The 14,586-nt window shown below is 61.9% G+C and overlaps 1 protein-coding gene across 2 annotated transcripts in view; it reads left to right on the top strand.

Moving 5' to 3' along the window:
• The window catches only part of WFS1 (wolframin ER transmembrane glycoprotein), a 31,300-nt gene extending 16,714 nt beyond the window's left edge, over positions 1–14,586 (top strand). For both annotated transcript variants that reach the window (XM_027599941.2, XM_027599940.2), the window contains exons 3-8: positions 84–166; positions 747–891; positions 2,734–2,904; positions 4,412–4,492; positions 7,160–7,305; positions 12,020–14,586. In XM_027599941.2, coding sequence (XP_027455742.1) covers positions 84–166; positions 747–891; positions 2,734–2,904; positions 4,412–4,492; positions 7,160–7,305; positions 12,020–13,831 — 2,438 coding nt within the window. In that variant the 3' untranslated portion in view covers positions 13,832–14,586. The remainder of the gene's footprint in view (positions 1–83; positions 167–746; positions 892–2,733; positions 2,905–4,411; positions 4,493–7,159; positions 7,306–12,019) is intronic.

Below are 14,586 nucleotides of genomic sequence, written 5' to 3'. Positions count from 1 at the left end.
GTTGTAGTCCGTCCCCCCTACTCCCAAACAGGCGACAAGGACCAGCCTCGTGACATTCTGTCTGCTTTTCTCCTGTGTTAAAGGGCCTGTGAAGGGAGACGTGGAGGTGCCCTTTGAAGAACTCCTGGAGAAGGCCAAGGCGGGGGACCCCAAGGCACAGACGGAGGTGAGGACCGCATGTCAGTGGGAGGCTCAGCCCATGGCCCCTGCACGGCGGCCCCGGGAGAGGCCGGTGCCGTGTGAACGGGGAGCGGGTCTGCCGGCTCCCCGTTTGTAGTGTTCCCGTGTTCTCTGTGTCATTTTGCCCCCCACCGCCCTCTGCGGACTCCGTGTTCTCTCCCACGTCCAGCTCACACCCCATCTTGGGCACCCCCTCCTCCAGGATGCCTTCCCTGCCTCCTGCCTGCCCTCAGTGACCCGACCCCCCTCCTGTCATCTGTGGGGGGGTGGGCCACACCCTCCCCGCAGTCTTCTGAGGAGCCAGGGCCCTGAGGGTCCCACAGGCCCCACCGGGTGTAGACGCCCAGGGGACCCCGATCCCCCCCAGCCCCCTGTCTTCCTGGCCCAGGGCGAGCGGGGTGGGGAGGCGGGCTGGCCAGGAGCCCCGGGGGGGACACGAGAGGATCGGGAAGTCCCAGCCTGCCGGGCTGTGGGGAGCAGGTGGGGGCCAGGACGCGGAGCAGGAGCTCCGGCGCAGCAGGCGGGGGGCTGCCGCGGAGCAGGGCTTGACCGGCCTCTCGCCACAGGTGGGGAAACGCTACCTGGAGCTCGCCGGCGCCGCGGACGAGGAACTGAACAGCTGCACGGCAGTGGGCTGGCTGATCCTTGCCGCGAAGCAGGGCCGGCGCGAGGCCGTCAAGCTGCTTCGCCGGTGCCTGGCGGACAGGAAAGGTGGGTCCGCGGGCGGCTAGGTGCAGGCGTCGCCGCCTGAGGGACGCACGCTGCTGGCTAAATCGGCAGGTGACGCCAGGAAATCTGCAGCCGGTGACGCTGGTGAGCCGCAGGTGTGAATTCTGTTCTGCCGGCGGTTGTCATGTAGACGTTTCTGGAGCGTGACGGGGGATGTTTAGCCAGCGAAGCCGCTGTCCTCCTCTTCGGCGCGTGTTGGTGTCTGTCGGTAGATCCCTGCTGGCTTCTAATCCGGACCGAGGAGTGGATCGTAGAGCCCGCGGGCGGTCAGCTTCACCGGGTGCGGTAGCAGAATGTGACAGTGGCCTGAGATCAGGCTGGAACTTTCTGGGCTGACTTTGCATCCAGTCTGGGCTGAAGCTGGGGGACCGCAGGCCAGTGAAGACCTGCTCAGGTGCATTCGCTGCCAGGAAGCGAGCAGGTGTGGGGGGGGGGGGCGGGCAGTGAGACACAGCCCGGCCACACACGGCCACTTATTCCATTATCCTGCCCCAGGGATATGGCTCGTCCCTGGGGCCATGAGCGGTGCTTGTGGAAGTTTCAGCCTCAGAGAAAAACAGAAGGGTGTGTCATAAAGAGTTTTTTAAATGATTTTCTCCGGATTGTGGAAGTGTCTTATATTTATCGTAGAAAACTTGGAATATATAGAGAGCAAAAAGATACAAATTACCCATAACCTTGAAACCCAGAGAAATGCTCTCTAGTTCGGTGTGTTTTCTTCTGGTTTCATATCGTGTTTTTAAGAGTTACATTTATTACACAATGCATCTTCCTTTTTTTGGAAATGGGACCGATGCCTTTGAAAACACGGAACAGAGGGGTTCTGTCAGCCAGGGTTTCTCACCAGCCCGCCCTCCCGTTGTGGAGCGAGTCAGTGCCGGAGAGGGCCCCCGGTCAGGACCAGGCCTGAGGGCGTGTGCTGCAGGGGGTCACAGGAATCCCTGCGTGCCCCGCACCCCCCACTGTTTCACACCAAGTGCTTCCTGATCTTGAAAGAAATGTGTGCTCAGGTGGAAAATTTGGAAGATGTTTAGAGGGAGAAAAAAAATCCCGTCCCCCATCTCAAGTCTTACTGCCCTTGGTGGGGGGCCGCCGATGGCCCTGACGGTTGGGGGTGAAGGGAAAAAGGCAGCCACAGACCAGCCTGTGAAACCTGTGCCCATCTCTCTCCACGGGGAATCTCTGTCTCCCTGGGAAAGGGCCGGCTGTGCGGGAACCGGATTTCCTAGCCTCCTCAGGAGGGGCAGGGCCTGTGAAGAGCTGTGGACGCAGGGGAGGCCCGCTCTTGCCCCCAGGCCGGTCACCGTAGTTACCTGTCTCTGACTCCCATGGTTATCTGCCGGTCTGCCTGTCTCCGACTCCCTGGCCTCGGGCAAGCCAGGACACCCCTGTGCCTTGGCTTCCCCATCTGTAAATGAGGGAGCAGTACCTACTCCCGAGGGTGCTTGTGAGGAGGAAATTGGACAGAGGAGTGGGCCAGGAGCACAAAACGGTCTAGCACATGCCTGCCTGGGGGGCCACCTGGGGAGGTCTGCCAGGAACATGGAAGGCCTGGCGTGTGCTTGCCCATGGGGTCGCTCCAGGGAGGGTCCACTGAAGGGCCAGGCTGACCTCCGATCTGGAGAGTGGGTCCCAGCAGGGTCTTTAGCCAGATGTCCTTTTTGGTTGGATGTCTGTTTCTGCCCTGGTGACCAGGGGTGCCTGCAAAGCATGTTGCATGAGTCCCCTCCCAAGCCCCTGCAGGCAGGGCTGGTCAGGGCTCAGAGCGTCACTAGCGGCCCCCAGGCAGGCGGGACAAAGCCGGTAATGCCTCTTGTCTTATAGGCATCACTTCTGAGAACGAGCAAGAGGTGAAGCAGCTCTCCTCTGAGACGGACCTGGAGCGGGCTGTGCGCAAGGCTGCCCTGGTCATGTACTGGAAGCTCAACCCCAAGAAGAAGAAGCAGGTGGCCGTGTCAGAGCTGCTAGAGAACGTGGGTCAGGTCAACGAGCACGGTACGTGAGCCTTCCCATGGGGAGCTCATGGGCTTCTCTGTGGAAATTCTGGGGGGCTTCCCTATGGGAGCCCTGCGGAGACTCTGGGAACCTGACTGGGGGCTCCCAGGGATCTTGCTGTGGGGACCGCGTAGGTATCCTCCAAGGCCCAGGGAGGGTCCCTCCTGGGGTGTCATTCTGCTCTTGGGGTCCCCTCCCTGCCCTGAGCTCTGGTGCGGTCCATGGGCAGACCACAGGTCGTGTCGTGCTCAGGGTGTCCCGTTCCTCCTGAGGGGGCAGAAGCTGGGGGAGAGTAACAGATGTGGGCAGGGACCTGGGTCCCTGAATCCCCAAGGCTCCAGGGGCACTGAGCCGCCTGTGGCTCGGACGGCCTCCGGAAGGCCGGCCTCATCGCCAGCCTCCACAGCCCCTCCCCCAGCCTTCTGACCAGGCCGCGCGCCCGAGGACAGATGGGGCAGAAGAACGGGCGGCCCCGACTGGGCGGGGCCGCTCCATTGCCCAGGCCCCACCTGACGTTTCCCTCTCCGTTCCTGGAGGAGCAGCTGCCTCTAGCTGTCCAGATGTAATTTCTGCCCAGGCTGCACCCAGCCCTCTCTGGCCCCCAGGACTGGGGTCCCCTCCCAACACAGCAGAGCAGTAGAGAAGGCTGCTGGGCGGACACCTTTGCCTCTTCTCCTGGGGTCTCCGGGCAGGACCCCTGTCCAGCTAGGCCCTCTGGGGACTAGCCTGCCCTCTGGACAGGGGTTGGGGAGACTACGTGCTGGGGTGAGCAGAGATGTCCGTGAGGCCTGGGGCTCGGAGGGGCAGCACCCTGGAGAGCCGTGCTTGATGTGACGAGCTCAGGGCCACCCCTGTGGGGCCCCAGAGACCCTGCAGTGCTGCAGCTCAGCCCCCACCTGCTGCCCACCCCTCCAGCCCCCGGCCAGGCCCCTTCCGTGGCCCTCGGTCTCTCTGGGTCACAGCGCCTCTCCCCTCATGTTGTCTTGTCTCCTGCCTGACCTGACTCCGCGAAGGCATGCCTTGGTGTCTGGCATGCAGAAGAATTGAATGCTCGCCAGATTGGGGGTGCGGCAGGGGGTGGATGTTGACAAAAGGGCAGAATACTTCAGTCCGGGCTCAGCGCTCAGCCGCTGAACAGACTCGTGTGGAGCCCCGTCCAGCCCCAGGGCTAGGGAGACAGGGACAGTCCCGGCCCCCAGCGAGCTCAGTCTTTTCCGGGGAAAATCACGGCAAGGGACAATGCCAGCAGAGGTATTCGGGGATAAGTTATGCTGACCAGAACCTGGTGTGTCTGTTGCCAAGGCTGCATCGGTAGAGGGGATGACTGTGCCCAGCAGGGGCCGAGAGGTGGCCCTCACTCTGCCCATCAAGGGCTGTGGGGAGACCCCAGGCCCTGTGGTCCCCAGAGCTCGGGGACACCCCAGGAGCACATGGGCCGGTTTCTGGAGGGCTGCCGGGCCCATGGGAACAGCCTGCTTTGATTCTCTCTTTGCTCTGTCATCTACAGATGGAGGGACACAGCCAGGCCCGGTCCCCAAGTCCCTACAGAAGCAGAGGCGGGTACTGGAGCGCTTGGTTAGCAGCGAATGTGAGTATGGCCTCCTGGCCTGCACCTGTGACCCCTTTGGCCAAGCAGTTACGCCCACCACCCCGGGCACCACGTCTACTCCTTGAGGCAGAGTCCAGGCCTGGGGCCCCCAGGGTCTTGGAGGCATGATGGGTCTTCAGTCCAGTGTGTTTGGGGCTGGCGGTGTTCTGGGCAGTGGGCTCTGGAGCCTGCCCAGCAGGGGCACGCGGTAGGAGGGAAGACAGACGTGGTACAGAGAGGGCAGTAACACAGTCCCTGCAGGACGGAGAGCGGCGGTGGTGCGTGAGTGCATCCGCGTGCCTGAGCAGGTCAGCAAGGATGAGGAAGCAGCCCCTGAAGGGCAAGGGGAGAGAACCACACGCAGAGGCCCAGTGAGGGGGCACCCAGCAGGGAGTGTGGGGGCTCCCCCGAGCATGGGCTGTGGGAAGATGAGGAATGCCGGGTTAGGGGGGCACGCAGAAGCGGGTGCCTTTGGGGCATCCGGTTAGGAGAGGTCCCCAATCCTCCCATGTGCAGCTGCCCAGCCACGCGGGTGGACTCTTGGTCTTGGTGGCCAGGGCCCCCGTCCCGTAGGAGACCAGACAGGAGGGACCCAGGGGCTGCTCAGCACTGACAGGAGGCCTGGCTCCTCCCCCAGCTCTGCCACACTCCTTGTGACCTCAGGCAGGCCTGGTTTTCCTCTCTGGGGCTCAGTTTCCCCTTGTGCACAGTCAGATTAGAGGGCCAAGGGCCCCGCCAGTCCTGAGAGCTTCTGTTGGAGCGGGACAGGGGGCATCGTACAGAGGGGTGCACAGACCCCTTCCCACCGGGCCGATAAGCAGTCCGTCCGTGAAGTGTTGTTGGAACTCTGGTGACATATCAAATCCCGAGTCTGGCTTTCCCAGGGCCTCAGGCACAGATGCACAGATTTGCTTTCTTGCTCTGTTTGGGGGATGCAAAGCAGTGTAGGACCCTGACATGGAGAGACACCTATGGCTGATGGACGGCAGAGGAATCAGAGGTTCTAGATGGGTTTTAAGTACAGAGGTGCCAGGAGTCTGACTGTGTTTGGGGTGAGAGGTGCCTCCGGGCAGAAGTCAATGAGGCGTAATTCCTCCTGAGAGAGCTCGGCTCTGCCTTCTCCACCCTAGTCACCTTATACTTAACCACTCAGAACTTTCCTGTGCACCTGGTAACTGCTAGAAGGTCCTGGGGCCCTGGGGGAGACCCCGTGCTCTGGGCTCAGAGGGATGGGTCTGAGGCCCACCTGAGGTGAGAGCTGGGCAGAGATGTGGCCTCTCCAGGCCTCTGTGGTGGGTGTGGACAGTGCTGTCCAGGACCCCCCTGGCCATCAGCCAGCCGGGCGGCCTCCCCTCAGGTGCAGGCTCCCGACCCCTCCCCACCGGGACATTCCCAGCAGCCTACGAACATGTGCTTATTCCCCTCACCTCAGAAAAAAAGGGGTGAGACCCTCTCTGGACCCCTTGCTCCCACAGCGGCCACCCTGTTTCTTTGCTCCCCTCTCTAACAAAGCTGGAGAGCGGCATCTGCAGTCACCATCCTGGCTCCCCTCCCCCCTTGCGTCGGCCCTCCCTCTCGTCGTCGTCCACCGCAGTGGCCCTGTCCGAGTCACCGGTGACCCGTCCTCAGACCCCGCTGTATCCATACTGTGCCTTGGGCCGGGTCTCATGGTGTCAGACCGCCCACGACACCAACACATAGCCCGGGCCAGGCCACTGGGCCCTGTCTTCTCCACTGTTTGCCTCGTGTCAGCTCAGGCGTCGCGTGTCCACCTGCCGCTGCCACCGGCACGGGCCCCGCCCCAGGCTGCCCCATCTCACGGTGGCCCTGTGGCCCGGGTGCAGTCCTGGATGCCTTCCGGCCCCCCAGGTTAGCACACAGCCCCTGGTCCACAGCCCGCCCTCTCTTGGGGTGCTCGCCTCGTTCCTGACACAGTTGCCTTCGCTCTTGCTGCTGCTTGTTGCTCTCTTCTGTGGTCGGCTTCAGTCCCAGTGTCCCCAGTGCCCAGGACACAGCCCCTGCACGGGCTGCCCCCGAGACACCTGGCGAGTGACGGCCCCACAGCTGGCGGCCCGCTCGTGATGTGATCGCTGGGTGAATTCACTCACCGTGCCTCCCTGGCTCCCCTCTCCCTGCCTGGAGGACAGTCTGACGTGGACATGACCGTGGCGAGCAGCCGGCCTCGTCTGGCGGTCAGCCTGGTTGAGCGTGACCCCGCTAGACCAGGAGCCCAGATTTGGGCCCACGCTGGGGTGGTGCACGGATCCAGGTATTCCCAGTGCTGGGTCGGCCCTCGGGGGCCGTGTGCTGAGTGGAGGGGTCAGTAGGTGGCGGGGCTGCAGGGCCGCCGTCGGCGAGGCTGTGCGAAGCCGGGGCTGAAGGAGGGGGCAGGAAGGCGCCAGTGGTGGCTACAGGGCCCGCTCAGGCAGACCCTGGGCTTGAGAGCCGAGCAGAGGGAAGCTCAGGGGAGGGACAGCATGTCACCAAGGCGAGAAGGCAGGGTGAAGGCCGTCCCGTCTCTCTTCTCCCCGCCGGCCGTCCTTGCCCACCTGTCCGCCCCGGACAGAGAGGCCTTGGCTCCTGAGCCTGCTCGGAGGGCCCCAGCCGCCTTCACTGCCTGGCCTGTCCGTGCGGGGGTGACCCTGTGCCCTTCTCTCTTGTGCCCAGCTAAGAGCTACATAGCACTGGACGACTTCGTGGAGATCACCAAGAAGTATGCCAAGGGCATCATTCCCGCCAACCTGTTCCTGCAGGACGATGATGACGATGAGCTGGCGGGCAAGAGCCCCGAGGACCTGCCCCTGCGCCTGAGGGTGAGCGGGCCTGGAGGGCTCTGACACCGGGGCCTCCACCTGCCGTTGCACGCACCTGGTGCTGTCCAGGGAGGGGTAGGTGGGAGGCCCTTGCCCGACACGGGAGCCTTTCAGACCGTGCAGCTTGTCCCTGGAGGCGCATCCTGTAAGGATGGTCCCCATGGTTATTTTTTTTTTTTTAAGATTTTATTTATTTATTTTGACAGAGACAGCGAGAGAGGGAACACAAGCAGGAAGAGCGGGAGAGGGAGAAGCGGGTCCCCATGGTTATTCGCTCACCACACCTCCCTGGGTCCCCCTCTCTCTGCCTGGAGGACAGGATGTGTTCTCCTCATGGGGACCTTTCATATGCACTCAGCCTCCAAAGCCAAGGGCGCTGTTGGGGGCGGGCCTGCTCGGGGAGTGACGGATGAGCCGCCTTGTGTCTTTGTCGGCAAAGCGCTGTGGGCAGCAGTGAGCCATGCACTAGAGTCTGACTTTCACTTAGACTTTGTCATTTTGAAAAATGATCCATTTATGGCATGGAACGGAGGTCGGTTTCTCAAAGATGCCTTCCCGCAGAAGCAGAGTGCTAGTGTTCAGAGACCGTGAGGATCCTGCCGGGGTAGCTGTTTACCCAGATCTGCGGGGGCGAGTGGGTGAGGTGCGGCTAGCCGTGAGGAGGTCACAGCGGGCTGGCCGGAAGGGAGGCACCCTTGCCCCGCCATTGGCCAGCGAGGAACGAGCGCAGAGCCCACAAACAGGTGCAGAAAGCCAGGAATGGCGGGTCATGGCCCTGGTGTGACAGCTTTCACTCTCCGGGTCACGTGGTTGAGACCTATGGTGCAGGTGGTCAACGTGGCCATGCCACGCTCTCCCGGGTTCCCCAGGTCAGCTCTCCCACTTGGCAGACACACCAGGATTTCCCCAAGTGCGGCCTCCCGACCCAGGCAGGTCCGTCAGCACGAGGGGCTCCGAGCCCACGAATCGTCCTGAGGCCTGTGGCGTTCGTCATCCAAGAGTCCGTTGTTCGGAGCTCAGCAGGAGCGTGTGTGAACCGCCATCAGTGAGGCGGGGGGCGGGGGGCGGCGCGGCCCCCAGCGGGCAGGAGTGGCAGGGCCAGGAGGTGCGCTGAAGTCCTCGCACTGAAGGCAGCTCCGCGTAGCCCCTCGTGGGAGCCTGGATGTGGAGGCTCAGATCGGGCGCCCGCTGGGTGGGGAGGCCGATGCTGAAACTGTGCGGGGAGATGCGGCGGCGCAGGGCAGCCGGTGTGGCGGCCACACCCAGGACCAGCGGGCTGAGGGAGTCCCCCGAGGACAGGGGCTGCATCCGGGATGAAGCTCTGAGCCGCAGGCCAGGAGGGTCAAGGAGCTTGACCAAGGGAGCTCACGGCTGCTACCGCAGGTCCGCTCAGACAGGCCTGGGCTACGTGTGTTCACAGACGGACGCGGTTAGTTTCCCTAGAACATGGGAGGAGGAGTGTGGAGCGCTCGCCGTGGTTCTTGGCCAAGAGGAGGGGCTCCCCAAATGCCAGCGAGGGCCGAGGGTGAAGGCGCGAGTCCGGAGAACTAGAGGCAGGCCGCGCAGCGGGGCGTGGTCATCTGCCCTGCCCCGGCCCCCGGCGTAGTTGCTAACGGTGCCCGCTTTCACGGCAGCCTGGTTGGGACGGTAAATTATGTCCCCCTTCTTATGGGTGACAAGCTCAGTGTTGTCAAAAACGTCTGAGTCCTTTTTGGGAAAGAGATTTAAAGTATTCTAACAAGAAGTAAAAGAGGCTCTGTCTTCTTTTCGGTTTTTGAAATGGTCAGAGCACTTTGATGCCTTTATAGTTTGTCTCGTTAAAAGTCTTTTGTAAAAGAGATGATGAATCCTCGCAGGCGTCTCTGAAACCAAAGGCTGTCCGAGCTTTTCGTGGTCGTGCAGAGCCCAGGGAAGGATGGCGCACTCCGTCTTCCCGCCCCCGCGACATGCCAGGCGCCTCCGGCGGCGGGCATGGCCCCCACAGGCGCGCTCCAGACTCCGAGCCCCGCGCTGCCCCAGCCTTTCGGGGCAGAGAGTAAATTTAGCAATATTTAAAAATCCACAGTTACACACTGAGTCATCGGGAAGTCCACTGTGTGCACGTTTTCGCTCGGGTCTGAGCCGAGTCGGGTTGAGATGGCCTTGCTGTGACCTGCCTGGTGACAGATGCTTTCCTGTCACCGAACTGACTCCCTGCTCATTTTTTTAAAAATTTCTTCCCTGCTCAGAGAACGGCTCGTTTTAATTCGTTGGACTTGGTCTACAGAAAAGGTTTTCCATTTCCCAGTTGGGTGGAGCCCCCAGAGGAGGGCTTGGGTGGAAGCTCCCGGGGGCTGAGTTGGGGCCCTGAAAGGAGGGGACTCCCTGGGCCTAGTGACCCAGGCACCTCAGTGTGCAGACAGAGGCCGGACACCACTGGACATCATGTTCAAGAAGCTTCGTTGTCTTTTTTTTTTTTTTAATTCAATTAACATATAGAGTATTATTGGTTTCAGAGGTAGAGGTCAGGGACTCCTCTGTTGTATGTAACACTCAGTGCTCATCACTTCCCGTGCCCTCCTTCATGCCCATCCCCTCCAGCAGCCCTCCGTTTGTTTCCTAGAGTTAAGAGTCTTTTATGGTTTGTCTCCCTCTCTGATTTTGTCATTTTATTTTTCCCTTCTTTCCCCCATGCTCCTGTGTTTTATTTCTTAAATTCTACATATGAATGAGATCCTATGATAATTGTCTTTCTCTGACTGACTTGTTTCACTTAGCATGATACCCTCTAGTTCCAGATTTCTTTTTTTTTTTTGAGAAGTTTCACTGTCTTTTAAAGTTCCTCTCCACCCTGTTGCGTGGCCTCAAGGGCACAAAGAAGAGGTGTGAATGGTTCAGGTGAGGGGAGAATGTCAGCTTCATTTTCAAGTTTTCAGGCGCGGGCTGCTTGCACAGAGGAGGACAGTGAGCTAGGCAGCCCCGGGGGACGCCTGTGGTCTGTCCTGCCGCTGGCCGGGCCGCCTCCGGGGGGGATTAACTGCACCGGCCGCGGCTGACGCACGCGGGGACTTTGAGCCTGGCCGGTCTGGCTCTGTGTCCGAGGGCCCCTCCCAGGGGAAGCCTGGAGTGAGTCCATGTTCACAGCGGCTCAGAAGTACCCGCTGAGGCTCACATTCCGAGGCCCCGATCTCGCTAGTGCCCATCCCTGGTCACGTGGGAGGATGGCGCCTGTGAGCTGGGGGGTCGTTTGTTCATTTCCTTGCTTGTTCTAGAACAAGAGTCAGTGGGCTGTCCCAGATGTATAAGAAGGAATGCAGCTCTTCACACACGTACGTGTGTGTGTGTGTGTGTGTGTGTGTGGACAGGCGTGCACACGCACACACGTTCTTTAGTATCTCCGACTCCTGTACGAGCCCGGCTCCCTCTCATCTGTGGAAAACACACTATCCAGTTGCTTCCAAGTCATCCTGAGTTGACAGCCAAGGTTCTTGGACAGATGACAGCCACATCCGGGTGTGGTCTCTCGGTTATGTTCTCCCCAGGATCCCCCTCGTTGGCCGGTCTTCTCCACCCTCCGGCCGGGCAGAGGAGGCGGAGGCCATGCTGCCCACCTCACCTGGCCAGGGGCGGGCGTCTGTCACGTAGCCCGGCTTCCCTGCCCCCACACGTGGGTGATGTTGTGCAGTCAGCGCTCCACGCCTTTGGCCCTCCACACACACCCGGACCCCTGCCCTTCTCCATGCCACACCACCTGAGGCTGGCACCTCCAGCCTCTCTCTCGTTTCCCTGAGCCCTGGCAGGGCCGGAAGGCTCTGGGAGTTGTGCACAGGTGTAGGGTCTGGCTTGGGTGGCAGAACCACCCCTGCCTCGTCCTCTAGGCTGCCCCCCTGCTCACCTCCCCCATGTCCCTTGTTCGTTCTTTGCTATGTGAAGTCTGACAGTCACCCTGCCCTTTGCACCGGGCGCAGATTGCGGGAGTGGCCATGGGGGTTGTGTGTCTGTTCTGAGCAGCACGGGAGTGTGTAGGTGGGTGGTAGCAGGCAGCTGCTCCTCGGGGTCCCCTGCCACGAGCGAGCACGTCTCCTCTGGCCCCTTACAGATGAATCATCTCCATCTGGTTATGACATGCCGAGCCCCCACGGTTCGTGTTTGCACGGAGCCCTCCTTCTGGAGTACCGGCACCCGCTGCCGCTCCTGGGACAGTTCAGAGCCCTTCATGGGCTTGAAAGTATCAGTTCCTCTGCGCTTAGTGGACTGGGTGGGCCGAGCGAGGCTCGGGAGGGCAGCCCTTGCCTTGGGGGCGACCAGGTCACAAGCCCCTCTCCCTGGCCGGCAGCCAGAGCTCCTGTCTCCACCAGTGAGACCCTGTGGCAAGGGAGGAGGGGAGCCAGGTGCGTTCCTCCAGGTGCTTGAGGTCTGGCTCGCAGGAGTCCGGAAACCCTGGCAGAAGGTTGGGACGGGAGGGGAGCCAAGGGATGGACTCCAGGAGAGGAGCCAGGACCTGCAGGACTGGGTGGGATTGAGGGAGGTTCGGTCTAGACCGTAGAGCCTGGGGACGACGTCACCGCATGGACACGGTGTTGACCAGGGGAAGGACCTGCTGGGACCAGGGCCTCAGGGGTGAGCCGTTCACTTGAAGCACAGCTTGGGTGGTGGGCAGACTGTTGAGGGTGGCAGGGGGGCTCCGGTGCTGGCTTGCTTCCGATGCCCTGTCTTTGTGTCCACCCCCCCCCAGGTGGTCAAGTACCCCTTGCATGCCATCATGGAAATCAAAGAGTACCTGATCGACATGGCCTCCCGGGCGGGCATGCACTGGCTGTCCACCATCGTCCCCACCCACCACATCAACGCCCTCCTCTTCTTCTTCATCATCAGCAACCTGACCATCGACTTCTTCGCCTTCTTCGTCCCCCTGGTCGTCTTCTACCTGTCATTTGTCTCCATGGTCATCTGCACCCTCAAGGTCTTCCAAGACAGCAGGGCCTGGGAGAGCTTCCGCACCCTCACGGGCCTGCTCCTGCGCTTCGAGCCCAACCTGGACGTGGAGCAGGCCGAGGTGAACTTCGGCTGGAACCACCTGGAGCCCTACCTCCACTTCCTGCTGTCCGTCGTCTTTGTCATCTTCTCCTTCCCCATCGCCAGCAAGGACTGCATCCCCTGCTCTGAGCTGGCCGTCGTGTCCATCTTCTTCACCGCCACCAGCTACACGAGCCTGAGCACCTCCGCCGAGCCCTACACCAGGAGGGCCCTGGTCACCGAGGTGGCCGCCGGCCTGCTCTCCCTGCTGCCCACCCTGCCCGTCGACTGGCACCACCTGAAGCTCCTGGGCCAGACCTTCTTCACCGTGCCCGTGGGCCACCTCATCGTCCTGAACGTCAGCCTGCCCTGCCTGCTCTACGTCTACCTGCTCTACCTCTTCTTCCGCATGGCGCAGCTGAGGAACTTCAAGGGCACCTACTGCTACCTGGTGCCCTATCTGGTCTGCTTCATGTGGTGCGAGCTGTCTGTGGTCATCCTGCTCGAGTCCACCGGCCTGGGGCTGATCCGCGCCTCCATGGGCTACTTCCTCTTCCTGTTCGCCCTCCCGATCCTGGTGGCCGGCCTGGCGCTGATGGGCGTGGTGCAGTTTGCCCGCTGGTTCCTGACCCTGGAGCTCACCAAGATCGCCATCACCGTGGTGGCGTGCAGCGTCCCCCTGCTGTTCCGCTGCTGGACCAAGGCCAGCTTCTCGGTGGTGGAGATGGTCAAGTCCCTGACGCGCAGCTCCATCGTCAAGCTCATCCTGGTGTGGCTCACGGCCATCGTGCTCTTCTGCTGGTTCTACGTGTACCGGTTGGAGGGCATGAAGGTCTACAACTCCACGCTGACCTGGCAGCAGTACGGCTTCCTGTGCGGGCCCCGGGCCTGGAAGGAGACCAACATGGCCCGCACGCAGATCCTGTGCAGCCACCTGGAGGGCCACCGGGTCACGTGGACGGGCCGCTTCAAGTACGTGCGGGTGACGGAGATCGACAACAGCGCCGAGTCGGCCATCAACATGCTGCCGTTCTTCATCGGCGACTGGATGCGCTGCCTGTACGGCGAGGCCTACCCGGCCTGCAGCCCCGGCAACGCCTCCACAGCCGAGGAGGAGCTCTGCCGCCTCAAGCGCCTGGCCAAGCACCCCTGCCACATCAAGAAGTTCGACCGCTACAAGTTCGAGATCACGGTGGGCATGCCGTACAGCAGCGGCGCCAACGGTTCCCGCAGCCCCGAGGAGGATGACGTCACCAAGGACATCGTGCTGCGGGCCAGCGGCGAGTTCAAGGACGTGCTGCTCAGCCTGCGCCAGGGCAGCCTCATCGAGTTCAGCACCGTCCTCGAGGGCCGCCTGGGCAGCAAGTGGCCCGTCTTCGAGCTCAAGGCCATCAGCTGCCTCAACTGCATGGCCCAGCTGTCACCCGCCCGGCGGCACGTGAAGATCGAGCACGACTGGCGCAGCACCGTGCACGGCGCGGTCAAGTTCGCCTTCGACTTCTTCTTCTTCCCGTTCCTGTCGGCGGCGTGAGGGTGCGTCCCCCGCCGGAGGAGCCGTCAGCGCCTGCCAGCGTCAGGACCCGACCCCTGTGTGGCCCCTCAGCCAGATGGCACAGCACTAACGCGGAGTGCGTGCGTGTGCGTGCGTGTGCATACGTGCGGACGCAGTGCTTCGGAGACCTCTGGTCATGTGCAGCCCGCCCACCCCCCACGTGAGCGCCAGCTCTGTGCACTTGCAGCACTGGGCGTCGGGGGAATTGCATGCACGGTGTCGACCCACAGTCCCGACCCCGCGGAGCGAAGCTGGGGCGCCGGGCTGCACGAGCAGTTCCCCGCCCCGAAGAACTCTTTACCGGTGAGCTGCTCCCTGCCTCCACTTCCAAGCCCCCCGGGCCCTGTTCCCCTTTGTGTTGGATTTGTTTTTTAAAGAATCACGTGTGCTGCTGTGTGAAGTCCCTGAGAGCATTTCTTATTTATTTGGTCACTGCTGAGCCTCAACCACTGTTTGCCGATCTGGGGCCGACACAGGGCCAGGAGCCTGTCAGCCCCTGATTCTGGCACGCCGAGGCTGGGGGAGGCGGCGGCCTGGGTCCCACGGCCGCCTTGCAGCTCTCCTATCGAGTGGGTGTGGGCGAGGCGACGAGGGTCTTGATGCATCCACCCGAACCAGGAAATAGGAAGATTCTGGAGTGTCCCTTTGTGGCGCTCAGAAAAGCTTGGCCACATTCAGTACTGGGAAGCAGAAAGTGAAAGTCCTCAAGCAGCCAAAATAAAAATATTTCATGA

This window comes from Zalophus californianus, chromosome 2 (assembly GCF_009762305.2).
Source record: "Zalophus californianus isolate mZalCal1 chromosome 2, mZalCal1.pri.v2, whole genome shotgun sequence".
NCBI lineage: Eukaryota > Metazoa > Chordata > Mammalia > Carnivora > Otariidae > Zalophus > Zalophus californianus.
Note: the sequence above shows the minus strand (reverse complement) of the source record. Positions and strands in the feature narration are given on the sequence as shown.